The sequence below is a fragment of the Myotis daubentonii genome, chromosome 13 (assembly GCF_963259705.1).
Source record: "Myotis daubentonii chromosome 13, mMyoDau2.1, whole genome shotgun sequence".
NCBI classification, from domain to species: Eukaryota; Metazoa; Chordata; class Mammalia; order Chiroptera; family Vespertilionidae; genus Myotis; species Myotis daubentonii.
The window spans coordinates 19,877,680-19,894,596 of record NC_081852.1 but is presented as its reverse complement, the minus strand read 5'-3'; the positions used below and the strand labels follow the sequence as shown (position 1 = coordinate 19,894,596).

Below are 16,917 nucleotides of genomic sequence, written 5' to 3'. Positions count from 1 at the left end.
AGCAATTCAAAGACCTGGCTTTAGAAACTAGCTATGCTACTTAAGTAGTTGACTTTGAGGCAATAGCATAGACATTTTGGGTCTTCACTTCTTCTTCTTCTTCTTTTTTTCAAATTATAAGGGAAAGTTTATTTAGAAAGTTACAGAGATAGTAGAAGGGCCCTTGGAGCCTATGAGAAAAGGAAGAGAGATATGCACCTTGAGGGATGAAAGAGGGAAGATTGACCCTGGGATGTGCTACAGAAAAATGAGGAAAGGGGAAAGGAAGAGGTGGGGAAAGGTGCAGGCATGCTCCATAGAGAGAGCTGTGGGGTCTTCCTTTCTTTATTTTCAAAATGGGTTTAATAATACCATGATCACTGAAATAATGCATATAAACAGTGTTAATGAATAGTAAAGGCAGTTGAATAAACACACTCAAATTCATTGATATATATATTCAACAAAAAAATCAATTTTACCATGTAAAACTGTAAAAAAAAAAACAACAACAACAAAAATTGAAAAGAAATCAGAAGCTGTGGCTTTTAGTTCTAGTTCATAGACTCATATGAATGAAAGTGTCTTACAAATCATCTGGACCAGTGTTGACAAATAGGCTTTAGCTAATGCCTACATTCTAATCAATTAGAGTACTGTGCTGAGAAAGATTCTGTATCTTTATCTGGATTCAGAAGGAAAAAAATCCTTTGATTGATCAGTATTATCTGCCATGGATGAGGGAGGATGAATGTATTTGCCATCCCTAATTTTATCTAAATTCTCATTACAAAGATGAAGAATATGTAAAAAAAAAAAAAATAGATCTTAGCATCATTTTAATGGTTATATGGTTTGCCATAAAAAACTTTTATAAGAAAAAAAACTGAAAGAAAACCCATTTAATTCCCACAAGATTAAAAGTAATCTCTTTGATTTTACCTATTAAAATAATTAGAAATTAGGTTAAAGTCCTATGATCATATAATAATATTATGTTCTTTAGAAAGCTAAGGAACCTTGTTTTATATATTACAAAGGGAAAAGTAGCAGTATTTTTATTCTTCCACAAAGTCCATTTTAAAATCAATAAAAATCATTTAGGTACTTAAGTGTATGGTATATGCCATGAATCATGCTAGGTACTGTGGAGGATACAAAGCAGTCTACAAGAGGATCAGACACAAAAGACCAGACATGCACAAGTAAAACAATAGAGATCATGTTCTAGGCCTGTGGTCAGCAAACTGCGGCTCGCAAGCCACATGCAGCTCTTTGGCCCCTTGAGTGTGGCTCTTCCTAAGCCAGGTGTGGGCAACCCCTGGCACGTGTGCCAAACATGGCACGCCAGTAACTTTTGCTGGCACACGAAACCCTCTCTTATAATCTTCCATTTACAATTTTTGTGAACATTTGAATGACTTAAATGTTAAATTACAAGGAACTGGCAAGACACTTGATATTATGTTTGGTCACATAAAGGCTTTTGAAAAGAAACTGGAAGCCTTTAAGAGGGATGTGGATGGTGAGAGATTTAGATATTTCCCAAACCTCAAGAGGCACATCAAAGACCTCCCAAAATATGACAGAACAGACTGTCAAAGCCCTCAAAAGCTGTTTTTAAACATCATCGAGTCAACTATTGAGCAGTTCTTCTCAAGATTTGCGAAATTCAGAGAACTGGAAGAGACAGCAAAATTCATGAGGTTTCCAGACAGCATGAAACTGGAGGAACTAAACTTACAAATGTTTTCATGGATAGCCATGGCTGCCTTTGAAATGCAATTGATTGAATTTCAGAGTAGCTCAATTTGGAAGCAGAAATTTATTGACCTTAGAGTTGACTTAGAAAACATTGAAAAAAAGTGATTAGAGACAGGAGTACCAGAGAGAAGTGTCAAAAACGAACTATTGAGGACTTGGAATGCCATTCCGGAAAATTTTTTCTGTTTAAAAAACTTTGCAACAGCGTTACGCTCCATGTTTTCATCCACATATTTTTGTGAATCTTTGTTCTCAGTGATGAATTTTGTTAAGTCTCGTAATAGGAGTAGCCTGACGGATGAAAGTAGTAGCTCGTGCATATCTCTGAAGGTCACGAAATATAAACGTGATGTAAAATCTCTGTCATCAGTGATGCAGCAGCAAAACTCCCACTGATAATATCAAATGGAGTCATATAGTTTTCTGTCGGACTATCAGTGTACATGTATACATTAAAAATAAATGTATTTTTCATCATCATGTACTGTGTTTTTGTCGCTCAAATGAATTTTATTATTTCTTCAAGGTTCTTCACATACGTACACCTTAAGAGATATCAAGTAGGCATAACATGTTCTCAAAAAATTAGGGTGGGCACGCAGAAGAATTTTGAGTCAGAGATTTTGCTGATTTTGGCACGCACTCACAAAAAGGTTGCCCACCCCTGTATTAAGCCCTAATTAATTAGGGAATACCCTAATTAAGTTAATAACAATGTACCTACCTATATAGTTTAAGTTTAAAAAATTTGGCTCTCAAAAGAAATTTCAATCATTGTACTGTTGATATTTGGCTCTGTTGACTAATGAGTTTGCCAACCACTGTTCTAGGCTCATCAAAGCTATATCTTTTTCAGAACAGTAGTACATCTATGAACCCTATTACTCTAATAATTAGCAGGCTAAAAACATTGTAAGTCCAAAGTCTAAAAGAAATTCAGAAAGATGTATTAGGATGAACCATATTGCCAATATTTAACTACTTTTGACCTGTAAAAATGGCTATTTTGTAAGATTTTACCTATGGTAAACTGTCATGAAAGGCTAAAGGGAAATAGGATGCCTGGGAATAAAGGCTAAATATTTAGTGGACATTAAAGAGCTACGGTGATCAGTCATCCTGATTTGCCATGGACAGGGGAGTTTCCTGGTACATGAGACTTTCAGCACTAAAGTCAGGAAACTATTAAACAAATAAGAATCAGTTGGTTACCCTAGGGAGTAGCCACAACAGTTCATATTTTCCATTGGTATTAGAATTAGAGGCAGCATTTCTTATATAAAATGTTTTTCAATTCTCACCGGAAGCTATTTTTCCATTGGTTTTTTTTTTTTTAGAGAGAGTGGAAAGGAGGGAGAGAGACAGAGAGAAACACTGATGTGAGAGAGACACATCCATTGGCTGCCTCCTGTATGCACCTTCCCCCCACCAGGCCTGGGATTGAGCCTTAACTAAGGTACCCACCCTTGGCCAGAATCAACCCTGGTGTCAGTCTGTGGGCTGACACTCTATCCATGGAGCCAAACTGGCCAGGACTATAAATATTTCTAACTGGACAAATTTACCTTATCAAATTTGGCAGCTTTCCCTTTGGGCGCAGTAACTAGAGGAACTCTGGTGATCTCTACAGGCCACAATCGGCAATCAGCAATTCGCTTCTGAAAACTGCATGTCAAGAATCAGACCATTAGCATTGCGTGTAAAAATGGAGTTAGTATAATTTAGGTTAAAGGAAAGTATTCCCCTCTTTTAAAAAGTAATGGAATACACATATTTAAATGATTATCAGGTAAGTGGATTTTTTTAACCTCAAATCTATAAAACTCTTGAAAATAATTCTGTACTGCTAGCAGAAGCAAATGATACATTTTTTAGAGCAATTTGGTTATATGAATCAAAAGCCTTAAAATGTGCATAATCTTTGACCCAGAAATTCCACTCCTAGTGATATTTTCTAAAGAAATAATCAGACAAATATGCAAAAATAGAAAATATGTTAATCTCTACTGTGATAATGGAGAAGGGCTTCGAGTATCAGCTGACTGGCAACTAAAGAGCTTAGAAGTTTCATTACTTTCCTTACAACAAACCAAAAAAAAGGTGATCAAACTGAAAAATCAACAACTTGTCTTAGATCCATCTAAGAAACAAGGTCACAGGGCAAATTGCCACTTTGAAGTTTGGAGAGACAGTCAAGTACAGAGAATCACAGCTGAGATCAGAAGCCGCTGGAGTCCTGTTACAGATAGAAACACTTAAGGGTAATTTTGACACATTGCTGGAGGCTGAGTGTGGCTAAGCCAGAGAGTTAAAAACTCCTGGGGGCCCATTCCTAGGGGTTCCCCACACTTTTTTAGATTTTAAAACAAGGAGCTCAGCAGTTTCTCACAGTGAAGATAAGATTAAAAATCCTCTTAGGTAGAGAGAAGGAAAAGTAACCATTTTGAAATATGCCCAGTGTTCTCCATAACAAAGGCCTACTCTTTCAGCGAAACTACTTTACCAGAGCTTTATCTGACTCGGGGAAGGGCCATTAGGTACCTCCAGCCTCTTCTAGGTTTCCTGCCTCACATAAGGACAGAAAGAAAAAAAGGCTATTAAACGTTCTGAGGGTCAGAACCCAGAGACTCAAACCTATTAAAATACTGATATTTGATCATAGGGCTATAGAACAATCCTCCTCCCCAATACCTTGCCACTACATCAACAGAATTTCACTATAATAACAATGAATTATAACTGAGAGACTGCAAAACACAGACCCTATCTAAGAAAGAGTTCTTAGGCAAACTCACAGACAGCAGGGGAGGGACAAAAAGAAAGGAAACTGAAGCCTTTAGCACCTACAACTAGAGCAAACATTAAGCGCAGCCCAGCTACTAGCCGATTAACATAAAATCGCACATTAAAAAACCTAATTGCCAAAAAAAATTACTCAGTACATAATGTCCAGCTTTCAATAAAAAATTACAAGATCAAGAGTACTGTCATTAAATAATTAAAAAATGGGCAAAAGACTTACATAGACACTTCTCTAAAGCAGACATACAAATGGCCAAGAGACATATGAAAAAAATGCTCAAAGTCACTGATCATCAAAGGGATGCAAATTAAAAGATCAATGAGGTATCACCTCACACCTGTCAAAATGGCTATCATCAACAAATCAACAAATGACAAGTACTGCTGAGGATGAGAAGAAAAGGGAACCCTAGTACACTGCTGGTGGGAATGCAGACTCGTGCAGCCACTGTGGAAAACAGTATGAAGTTTTCTCAAAAAGTTAAATATGGAGCAGCCTCCTGAGCACCACACCCTCTGTCTGAGGAACAGCAGCTGTACGTGAAACCTCCCCCTACCAGCCAGAAGAGCTACCACAGCTGTGAACAGCACCCACCAGAGGAGCTGCTGCCAACTGAGAAGCAGCTGCTACCGCAACCGCCCAAAGAGCAACCACAGCCCAAGGAGTCACTGCCACCAAGGGAGCAGCCACTGAACGACTCAACGTCCAGATATGTCAGTGAGATCAAACATGGGTAGACAAAGAAATCCCCAAGGAAAGAAAAAGAGGATTCGCCAGAAAAGCAGCTAAGTGATACAGAGGCATGCAACATGACCGAAAAAGAATTCAGAATAAGGGTCCTAGAGTTCATAAACTGGACGGAGGAAAAAATCAATAACATATGCAAGAAGCTAGAAGAAACAGATGAAAAAATCAACAACTTAAGTAAGACCCAAGAAGAAATGAAGAGTGATATAGCTGCAATAAAAAACACAATTGAAAGTATCAACAGTAGACTAGGAGAAGCGGAGGACCGAATTAGTGAATTAGAAGACAAGGAAGCAAAACACACCCAAACTGTACTGCAATTGGAGAAAAAAATTAAAAGACAGGAGGAGAGCCTAAGGGAGCTTTGGGACAACATGAAACAAAACAACATACGAATAATAGGGGTGCCAGAACAACAGAAAGAGGAACAAGGATTAGAAAACCTACTCGAAGAAATAATATCAGAAAACTTCCCTGAGGTGGGGAAGAAAAAAGTCACACAAGCCCAGAGAGTCCCAAACAAGGTGAACCCGAAAAGACCCACACCAAGACACATCATAATTACCATGGCAAATGTTCAGGACAAAGAGAGAATCTTACAAGCTGCAAGAGAGAGACGGAAAGTTACATACAAGGGATCTCCCATTAGATTATCAAATGACTTCTCAACAGAAACACATCAGGCCAGAAAAGAATGGGCGGAAATTTACAAAGTGATGCAAAGCAAAGGACTGAATCCAAGAATACTCTATCCAGCAAGGCTATCATTCAAAATTGAAGGGGAAATAAGAAGCTTCACAGACAAAAAAAGACTAAGGGAGTTTATCACCACCAAGCCAGCAATGCAAGAAATGCTAAAGGGACTGGTGTAAAAAGAAGAAATAAAAAGCTCAGAAAGAAAACAGCCACACAAAAAAAGAAATGGCTACAAATAAGTACCTTTCAATAATAACTTTAAACGTAAACGGACTAAATGCTCCAACCAAAAGACATCAAGTGGCTGAATGGATAAAAAAAACATGACCCATACATCTGCTGTCTACAAGAGACCCACCTCATTAGAAGGGACTCACACAGACTGAAAGTGAAGGGATGGAAAAATATCTTTCAGGCAAATGGAAAGGAAAAGAAAGCTGGGGTAGCAATACTTATATCGGACAAAATAGACCTCAAAGTGAAGGCCATAACAAGAGATAAGGAAGGCCACTTCATAATACTAAAGGGATCAATACAACAAGAAGATATAACCCTGGTAAACATATATGCACCCAATGTAGGAGCACCCAAATTCATAAAAAAACTCCTGGAAGATATCAAAGGAGAGATCAACAACAATACAATCATAGTAGGGGACTTTAATACACCACTGACAGCACTGGATAAGTCCTCTAGACAAACAATCAGCAAAGATACAGCAATCCTAAATGACTCACTAGATCAGATGGACTTAATAGACATCTTCAGAACACTTCACCCCAATGCCACGGAATATACATTCTACTCAAGTGCTCATAACACATATTCAAAAATAGATCATATATTGGGTCACAAGCAAAGTATCCCCAAATTCAAGAAGATTGAAATCATAAAAAGCGTCTTCGCAGACCATGATGGCATAATATTAGAAATAAACTACAATAAAAACAACCCAAAATACTCAAACACCTGGAAGCTGAATAGCATGCTATTAAATATTGATTGGGTTACCAATGAAATCAAAGAAGAAATTCAAAACATCCTGGAAACTAATGACAATGAAAACACAACAATCCAAAACCTATGGGACACAATGAAAGCAGTCCTGAGAGGGAAGTTTATAGCTCTACAGGCCTATCTCAAAAAACAAGAAAAAATGGTAGTAAATCATCTAACTCTACAACTCAAAGAATTAGAAAGACAGCAACAAGAAAACCCCAGAGTGAGCAGAAGGAAGGAGATAATAAAGATTAGAGCAGAAATAAATGACATAGAGACCAAAAAAACAATACAGAAAATCAATGAAACCAAGAACTGGTTCTTTGAAAGGATAAACAAAATTGACAAACCTCTAGCCAGACTCACCAAGAAGCAAAGAGAGAGGACCCAAATAAACAAAATCAGAAACGATAGAGGCGAAATAACAACAGACCCCACAGAAATACAAATGATTGTTAAAAAATGATTGTTGGACAGCTCTACTCCAACAAACTAGACAACATGGAGGAAATGGACAAATTCCTAGAAAAATACAACATTCCAAAACTCAATCAGGAAGAATCTAAAAATCTCAACAGGCCAATAACTATGGAAGAAATTGAAGCAGTCATCAAAAAGCTTCCATCAAACAAAAGCCCAGGACCAGACGGCTTCACAGGGGAGTTTTACCAAACATTCAAGGAAGAACTAAAACCTATCCTCCTCAGACTACTACAAAAAATTCAAGAGGAAGGAACACTTCCAAGCTCATTCTATGAAGCCAGCATCACCCTAATACCAAAACCAGGTAAAGACAACACAATGAAAGAGAATTACAGGCCAATATCCCTCATGAACATAGATGCCAAAATCCTCAACAAAATCTTAGCAAATCGGATCCAGCAGTACATCAGAAAGATCATACATCATGACCAAGTAGGATTTATCCCAGGGATGCAAGGATGGTACAATATCCGCAAATCAATAAACGTGATACATCACATAAACAAATTCAAAGAAAAAAACCACATGGTCATATCAATTGATGCAGAAAAAGCATTTGACAAAATTCAACACCCATTTTTGATAAAAACTCTCAGCAAGGTGGGAGTAGAAGGATCATACCTCAACATAATAAAAGCCATATATGACAGGCCCACAGCCAACATCATACTCAATGGACAAAAACTAACACCATTTCCCCTAAGAACAGGAACAAGACAGGGATGCCCACTCTCTCCACTCCTGTTCAACATAGTACTGGAAGTGTTAGCCATTGCAATTCGGCAAGAAGAAGAAATAAAAGGCATCCAAATTGGAAAAGAGGAAGTAAAACTGTCCTTATTTGCAGACGACATGATATTATACATACAAAACCCTAGAGACTCCACCAAAAAGCTACTAGACTTAATACATGAATTTGGCAATGTAGCAGGATACAAAATTAATCCCAAGAAATCTGAGGCATTTCTATACACCAATAGTGAACTTTCAGAAAGAGAGATTATAAAAACAATCCCGTTTACCATCGCACCAAAAAAATTAAGCTACCTAGGAATAAACTTAACTAAAGAGGTAAAAGACCTCTACTCAGAAAACTACAGGACATTGAAAAAAGATATAGAGGAAGACATAAACAGATGGAAGAACATACCGTGTTCATGGATTGGTAGAATCAACATCATTAAAATGTCCATACTACCCAAAGCAATCTATAAATTCAACGCACTTCCCATTAAAATACCAACGGCATACTTCAGAGATCTAGAACGAACTCTCCAAAAATTCATCTGGAATAAAAAAAGACCCCGAATAGCTGCAGCAATCCTGAAAAAGAACAAAGTAGGTGGGATCTCAATACCAGATATCAAGTTGTATTACAAAGCCACTGTTCTCAAAACTGCCTGGTACTGGCACAAGAATAGGCATATAGATCAATGGAATAGAATAGAGAGCCCAGAAATCGGCCCAAACCAATATGCTCAATTAATATTTGACAAAGGAGGCAAGAACATACAATGGAGCCAAGATAGTCTCTTCAATAAATGGTGCTGGGAAAATTGGACAGATATATGCAAGAAAATGAAACTAGACCACCAACTTACACCATACACAAAAATAAACTCAAAATGGATAAAGGACTTAAATGTACGACAGGAAACCATAAAAATTCTAGAAGAATCCAAAGGCAACAAAATCCCAGACATATGCCGAAGCAATTTCTTCACTGATACAGCTCCTAGGGCACTTGAAACTAAAGAAAAAAATGAACAAATGGGACTACATCAAAATAAAAAGATTCTGCAGAGCAAAAGAAACCATCAACAAAACAACGAGAAAACCCACTGTGTGGGAAAACATATTTGCCAATGTCATATCTGATAAGGGCCTAATCTCCAAAATTTATAGGGAACTCATACAACTTAACAAAAGGAAGATAAACAATCCAATCAAAAAATGGGCAAAGGACCTAAATAGACACCTTTCAAAAGAGGACATTCAGAAAGCCATGAGACATATGAAAACATGCTCAAAGTCACTAATCATCCGAGAGATGCAAATCAAAACAACAATGAGGTACCATCTCACACCTGTCAGACTGGCTATCATCAACAAATCAACAAACAACAAGTGCTGGAGAGGATGTGGAGAAAAAGGAACACTTGTGCACTGCTGGTGGGAATGCAGACTGGTGCAGCCACTATGGAAGACAGTATGGAGTTTCCTTAAAAAACTGAAAATGGAACTCCCATTTGACCCTGTGATCCCACTTCTAGGAATATATCCCAAGAAACCAGAAACACCAATCAGAAAGGATATATGCACCCCTATGTTCATAGCAGCACAATTCACCATAGCTAAGATTTGGAAACAGCCTAAGTGCCCATCAGCAGATGAGTGGATTAGAAAACTGTGATACATCTACACGATGGAATACTATGCTGCTCTAAAAAGGAAGGAACTCTTACCATTTGCAATGTCATGGATGGAACTGGAGAGCATTATGCTAAGTGAAATAAGCCAGTCAATGAAGGAAAAATACCACATGATCTCACTCATTCATGGATAATTGAGACCATTATAAACTTTTGAACAATAATAGACACAGAGGCAGAGCTGCCTCAAACAGATTGTCAAACTGCAGCGGGAAGGCCGGGGAGGGCTGGGGGGCAGGAGGTAGGGGGGTAAGAGATCAACTAAAGGACTTGTATGCATGCATATAAGCATAACCAATGGACATAAGACACTGGGGGATAGGGGAGGCTAGGGGACTGTCTAGGGTGGGGGGATAAAATGGACACATATGTAATACCCTTTGTAATACTTTAACCAATAAATAAAAAAAAAAGAAAAGAAAAAGAAAAAAGAGAGAGGACACAAATATATAAAATCAGAATAAGAAAAAAAAAATTAAATATGGCCCTGGCTGGTTTGGCTCAGTGAATAGAGCATCTGCCTGGGGACTGAAGGGTCCCAGGTTCAATTCCAGCCAAGGGCACATGCCTGGGTTGTGGGCTTGGTCCCCAGTGGGGGGTGTGCAGGAGGCAGCCAATTAATGATTCTCATCACTGATGTTTCAATTTCTCTCTCCCTCTTCCTTCCTTTCTGAAATCAATAAAAATATATTTTTTCAAAAAAATTGCCCTAACTGGTTTGGCTCAGTGGATAGAGTGTTGGCCTGCGGACTCAAGGGTCCCAGGTTCGATTCTGGTCAAGGGCATGTACCTTGGTTGCAGGCACATCCTCAGTAGGGGATGTGCAGGAGGCAACTGATCAATGTTTCCCTCTCATTGATGTTTCTAACTCTCTAACCCTCTCCCTTCCTCTCTGTAAAAAATCAATTAAAAAAAAAAATATATATATATACACACACACACTAGGGGCCCGGTGCACGAAATTCATGCACTGGGTGTGGGGGGGGGGGGTGTCCCTCAGCCCAGCCTGCCCCCCTCTCACATACTGGGAGCCCTCAGGCGTTGACCCCCATAACCCTCCAATCACAGGATCGGCCCCTTGCCCAGGCCTGACGCCTCCGCCAGAGGTGTCAGGCTTGGACAGGGGACCCCCATCTCCCCCTGATCACTGGCTCTGGCCCCCGCCCAGGCCTGAGGCCTCTGGCCCAGGAATCATGCCTGGGCAGGGGACCCCCATCTCCCTCTGATCACTTGCTCCACCCCCCGCCCAAGCCTGACGCCTCTGACCCAGGCTTCAGGCCTGGGCAAGGGGACCATCATATCCCCCCAATCCCCGGCTCCGCCCCCCACCCAGGCCTGATGCCTCGGCCAGAGGAGTTGACCCTCATCACCCTCCGATCACCAATCACCGGACCGGCCCCTTGACCAGGCCTGAGGCCTCCGGCAGAGGTGTCAGGCCTGGGCAGGGGACCCCCAGATCCCCGCGGTTGCAGGCTCCGCCCCTGCCCAGGCCTAATGCCTGTGGCCTAGGCGTCCAGCCCGGGCAGCGGGGACCCGCAGCTGCAGCGGCCCCGCGATCGTGGGCTCCGCTTCAGGACCAGGCAAGGGACCCCTAGCTCCCGGGACTGCCAGCTTCGACCATGCCCAGCTCCCATCGCTGGCTCCACCCTACTTCCTGCTATCACTGGCCAGGGCGGCAAAGGCGCCTGATTCTCCGATCATGGCTGGGGGGCAGGGCAAAGGTGGCCCTGGGGCCGCCTCTGCCCTGCCCCCCAGCTCTTAGCTCCCCCCCTGGGTTTCCGATCACTGTCAGTGGCAGGGGGCTTCTTCCTGCTTTCCCTTTCGCCTCCCTGCATTGTGCCTACATATGCAAATTAACCGCCATCTTGTTGGCAGTTAACTGCCAATCTTAGTTGGCAGTTAACTGCCAATCTTAGTTGGCAGTTAATTTGCATATAGCCCTGATTAGCCAATGAAAAGGGTAGCTCGTACGCCAATTACCATTTTTCTCTTTTATTAGTGTTGATAATTAAATATGGATCTGCCATTTGACCCAATGACCCTACTTCTAGGAATATATCCCAAGAAACCCGAAACACCAATCAGAAAGAATGTATGCTCCTATGTTCATAGCAGCATAATCTATAATAGTTAAGATCTGGAAACAACCCAAGTGCCCATCAGTAGATGAGTAGATAAAAAAGCAGTGGTACATTAATACCATGGAATACGATGCAGCAGGAAAGGAGAAGAATCTCTTACCCTCTGAGACAGCATGGAGGGACCTGGAGAGTATCATGTTAAGTGAAATAAGTCCTTCAGAGAAAGACAAGTATCACATGATCTCACTCATATGTGGAATCTAATTAACAAAATAAACTGATGAATGTAGTGGATCCAGAGACATAGAAGCATGGAACAGAGTGAGGTATCTGGGAGGGTGGGTGGGTGGGAAGTAATCAATCAAAGACCTTGCATGCATATATGCATAACCCATGAAAACAAGCAATAGGGTGGTAAGGCCTGGAGTGGTGGTGGTGGGGGGCTGGAGGAGGTCAATGAGGGCAAAAAGGAGACATATGTAATACTTTCAACAATAGAGATTTATAAAAACAAAACAAAAAGAGTGCTGTCATTAATAAATTATCATGTTCATAAACTTTAAAAAAAATAAATTAAAAATTACATGGAATCCTAAAAGGCAAGAAAAATACAGTTTTAAGAGATAAAGCTGGCATAAGAACTATTCTCAGTTATGACACAGATCTTGGAATTATGATACAGATAGGGAATTTAAAATGACTATGATTAACATGTTAAGGCTTCTAATGGGAAAAGCGGACAACATGCAAGAATAGATGGGTAATGTAAGCAGAGAGAGATTGGAAACTCTATGAAAGAATCAAAAGAAAATGCTAGAAATAAAAAACACTGCAACAAATATAAAGAATTCATTTGATGGGTTTATCAATAGACTGGATATAACTGAGGAAAGAATTAGTTAGCTTGAAGATATGTCAATAAAAACTTCCCAAACTGAAGTGGGAAGGGAAACAATTGAAAAAAATCATAACAGAATATCTAAGAACTATGGGACAATTACAAAAGATGCAACAGATATACCAGAAAGAGAGAAAGGAGCAAAAGATATATTTGAGGTCACAATGGCTAAGAATTTTACCAAAGTAATGGCAGACACCAAACCACAGATCCAGGAAGCTCAGAGAACACCAAGCATAATAAATGCTAAAAAATCTACACCTAGGTATATATTATTCAAACCGTAGAAAACCAAAGAGAGAGTAAAAATCTTGAAAGAAGCCAGAGTGGGAAAGGGGGGAGGAGAGACACCTTTCCTATAGAGGAACAAAGATAAGAACTACATTGGACTCCTCTTCAGAATCCATGCAAGTAAGAAGAGAGCAGAGTGAAATATTTAAAGTATTGAAAAAGACAAACCACCATCCTAGAATTCTGTATCCAGTGGAATTATCCTCCAAAAGTGAAGAAAAAATCAAGAATAAAGATTTTCTCAAACAAAAATGGAGGGAATTTGTGGCCAGTAGACCTGCCTTACAAGAAATGCTACAAGTATTCAGAGATAAGAAAAATGATGGGTCAGAAATTTGAATCTATATAAAGAAAGGAAAAGAATCAAAGAATGAAATAAAGGTGAAATTTTTTATTTATTTTTATTTATTTTTCAGCCTCACCTGAGGATATATTTTCCATTGATGTTTTTAGAGAGAGGAGGGGGGAATGAGGGAGGGATGGAGGAAGAAAAAGAGAGAGAAATAGAAAAAGAAACATAGATGTGAGAGAGACACATAGATTGGCTTCCTCCTGCATGCACCCCCAACAGGGGCTGGGGATCAGACCTGCAACCCTTCGGTGCACAGGCCGATGCTCCAACCACTGAGCAACACCAGCCAGGTCTATTTCTTTTTATTTTATTTTTAATTTTTAATTGATCAAGTTGATAATTATTTGTTCAAAGTAATGAGCAACAGTGTTGTCTTAACAAAATATCAGCAAATCAAATCCATCATGTATATTTAGTTATACATTTGATCAAGTGGGGAACTAGAGGTACACTGGAACTCTCCAAAATATCTGCTCAATTAATTCTAAAAATAATCTATTAATTGAAAATAAAATAGTTGTACATTCAGATTATAAATATATTGATAATTCTCTATTTCTCATCTTCCCCTGATTGCCAGGTCAGAGACTAATAGTTACCCATACAATATCAATAGTGTTTTTAGTATCTAAATCCTGATTTAATCTGGACAACAATGTATCCAACAAAAACATATTTTCCAGCCTCTTTTGCATATAGAGTTGACCAATGAGAAATAAACAGAGGTTGTCAGATTCCAGGAAGACTCCATAAGAGGGGCTAAGACAGCCAGCATGTGTCCTTTTTTTTTTTAATCTATAAGCACTACCCTCTTCTTCCAACTTTCTGCCAGGAATGTGAATGTGTAGATTGGAACTCTCACAGCCATTCTGGACCATGAGACAACCTTGTGGAGGGAAGGCACATGTCAAGGAAGGTAGAGCAAAAAGACACATTGAGCTTAGATACCTCTTAACACTGAGGAGGCACCATACATACCAACTCTGAAGTTCTTTTATCTGAAAGGGAGATAAGAACCTACCTTGGTTAATTTACCATCACTAGAAGCCTCTGTTATTAGCAGATGCGATGAAAGAGTCTCAGTTCACCTTAACTCAAATGTAGATAAAGCTAACAAAAGCAACATTTCTTCCCACCTACAGTCTTTGCTGTTTAGATTCCCCGCCTCTTCCTACCTGACCACTGCAGGAGGATCAAGATAGCAACGACTTTCCAAGTCCCAAGTAATCCTTTTCTTTAAGCACTCTGATTGGATCCTCATTTCCCTGTCCTGTAAAATAATAAGAGACTTTTGTTCTCCCAATGTGCCATGGTTTCATCTTGCTCAATTAGTGGGGCATTCTTTTAGGTAATTTGATCACAGTACTTTTATCACTACTACAACTATTACCATAAGTACACCTACAACTGTAGATACTACACAACCTTAAATTTTAGGGCGCTTTATTACTACAGTACATAAATTACTTATATTATCCTTATAGCGATCCAGTACTAATTCACATAACCTCAATCAGTGATTCTCAACCCTGAATGCATGTTAGAATTATTCGGGAGTGTCTTTAAAAAAATAATCAACATCTGGACATTGGTATTATATTAAAAGTAAATTCTTATGTAATTGATCTGGGTTAAGGCTTGGCCATTGTTATTGTTTTAAAAGCTTTCCAGGTGATTCAAATGAGCAACGAGGTTTGAGAATTAATGATTTAAACTAAAATATAACATAAAATCTAAATATCTAAAATAAAATATCTGTTCTAAATGAAAATATAAATCTAAGAACAATATGAATTTCCAATAATCACAATAATGAGAAAAGACACTGCAGAATGTTTTTCAAATATTTTAGCCTTATCTCTATTATTTAAAATATTTAGTGTCAGATTGAAAAGTAATTCAACCATCCCCATCTTACAAATTATATCACTGAAACTGAAAGAAACTATAAAAAGGTGGCTACTGGGTGGTGATCTGGGAAGGAATTAGGAGGAAGGAGGGAGACTTTAACAGCATATTTCTTAATTTTTTTATTTCTCCCTGTGACTGTATTATTACCTACTCAAAAATAAATAAATATAAAACAAAATAAAGGGTAAATTTGAATTAATTCAATTATTTTGTTTGCTGGATTGAGGATGTCAGGAGACTTTTAAATCAGAATTAGATAACTATTATTTTTGTTGTTGTTAATCCACACCTGAGGATATTTTTCCATTGATTTTTAGAGAGTGTGGAAGGGAGGGGGTGGGACAGAGAGAGAGAGAAACATCGGTATGAGAGAGACACCGACTGGTTGTCTCCCAGGGACTGGGGATAGAGCCTGCAATCGAGGTATGTGCCATTGATTGGACTTGAACCCGTGACCCTTTAGTTCAAAGACAGAAACTCTACCTGAGCCAAAGAGGCGAGGGTGAAAACTGTATTATTGGCATATAATTGTTCCATTTTAACAGGTAATAATGCAAATAAATTATAGTGATTCACAAAATATTTTATCTTATGTCACACTGAATTTATCACAGAAAAGCTGAATAACTCCTTCACCTCAGGGTGGTTGAGTTCTCCATCTTCTTCCTCGTAGGGCCCACCAACAATGAATGCATCAGGAATGTTATTAGCTCCTGGAGCCAGAATGTTGGCAATAGGCCATTTTTTGGGCCGGGGAGTAGGTTCTCTTTCCCCTCCAAGCTTCAGAGTTCCATTCTTGAAGAAAATAGGATAGTCTTTCTGCAGAAATAAATACATCAGGAGATTTTGTAAAAGACTTTGAAATGGACAAAATGGATTAATGAAATGTCATATTATTGTTTTTGTTAATCCTTACCCAAGGATATTTTTTCCACTGATTTTTAGAGAACGTGGAAGGGATGGGGAGAGACACAGAAACATCAATGTGAGGCAGACACATCAATTGGTTAACGCCCTCAAGAGCCCTGATCAGGGCCAGGGATTGAATCTGCAACCCAGGTACCTGCCCTTGACCAGAAATCAAACCCATTTGGTGTGCAGGTCGCCGCTCTAACCATCTAACCACACTAGTCAGGGCCTGAAGTGTCTTCAATGCAATGCTGGGTATTATCTAACAGACCCTTCTGTGATTATCTGATTCTGTAGAAGCGCCTGTGCCCTTCATTGTCTTTGTGCTATTTTATAATTCTGTAATTTATTAAAAATTTATGATAACCCAAAATATTCTTGTCTATAGATATGCAAAGTACTTTGTCCAGTGGAGATGTAACTGATTATTGTCCTGTGGCTGATAACAAGGTTTGAATTATTAGCAGATTCATTTCACCCACCCAGTGTTGTTCAGGAACCAAGAGGTTCGATTCTCCATCAGGGCACATGCCTGGGTTGCAGGCTCAATCCCCAGTAGGGGGTGTGCAGGA

At 39.2% G+C, this 16,917-nt stretch overlaps 1 protein-coding gene across 1 annotated transcript in view; it reads right to left on the bottom strand.

Annotated features, from left to right (window-relative positions):
- Nucleotides 1-16,917, bottom strand: part of CFAP70 (cilia and flagella associated protein 70) — a 110,113-nt gene that overhangs the window by 63,065 nt on the left and 30,131 nt on the right. The window contains 3 exon segments of the mRNA XM_059662396.1: nt 3,309-3,408; nt 14,701-14,795; nt 16,073-16,255. Coding sequence (XP_059518379.1) covers nt 3,309-3,408; nt 14,701-14,795; nt 16,073-16,255 — 378 coding nt within the window.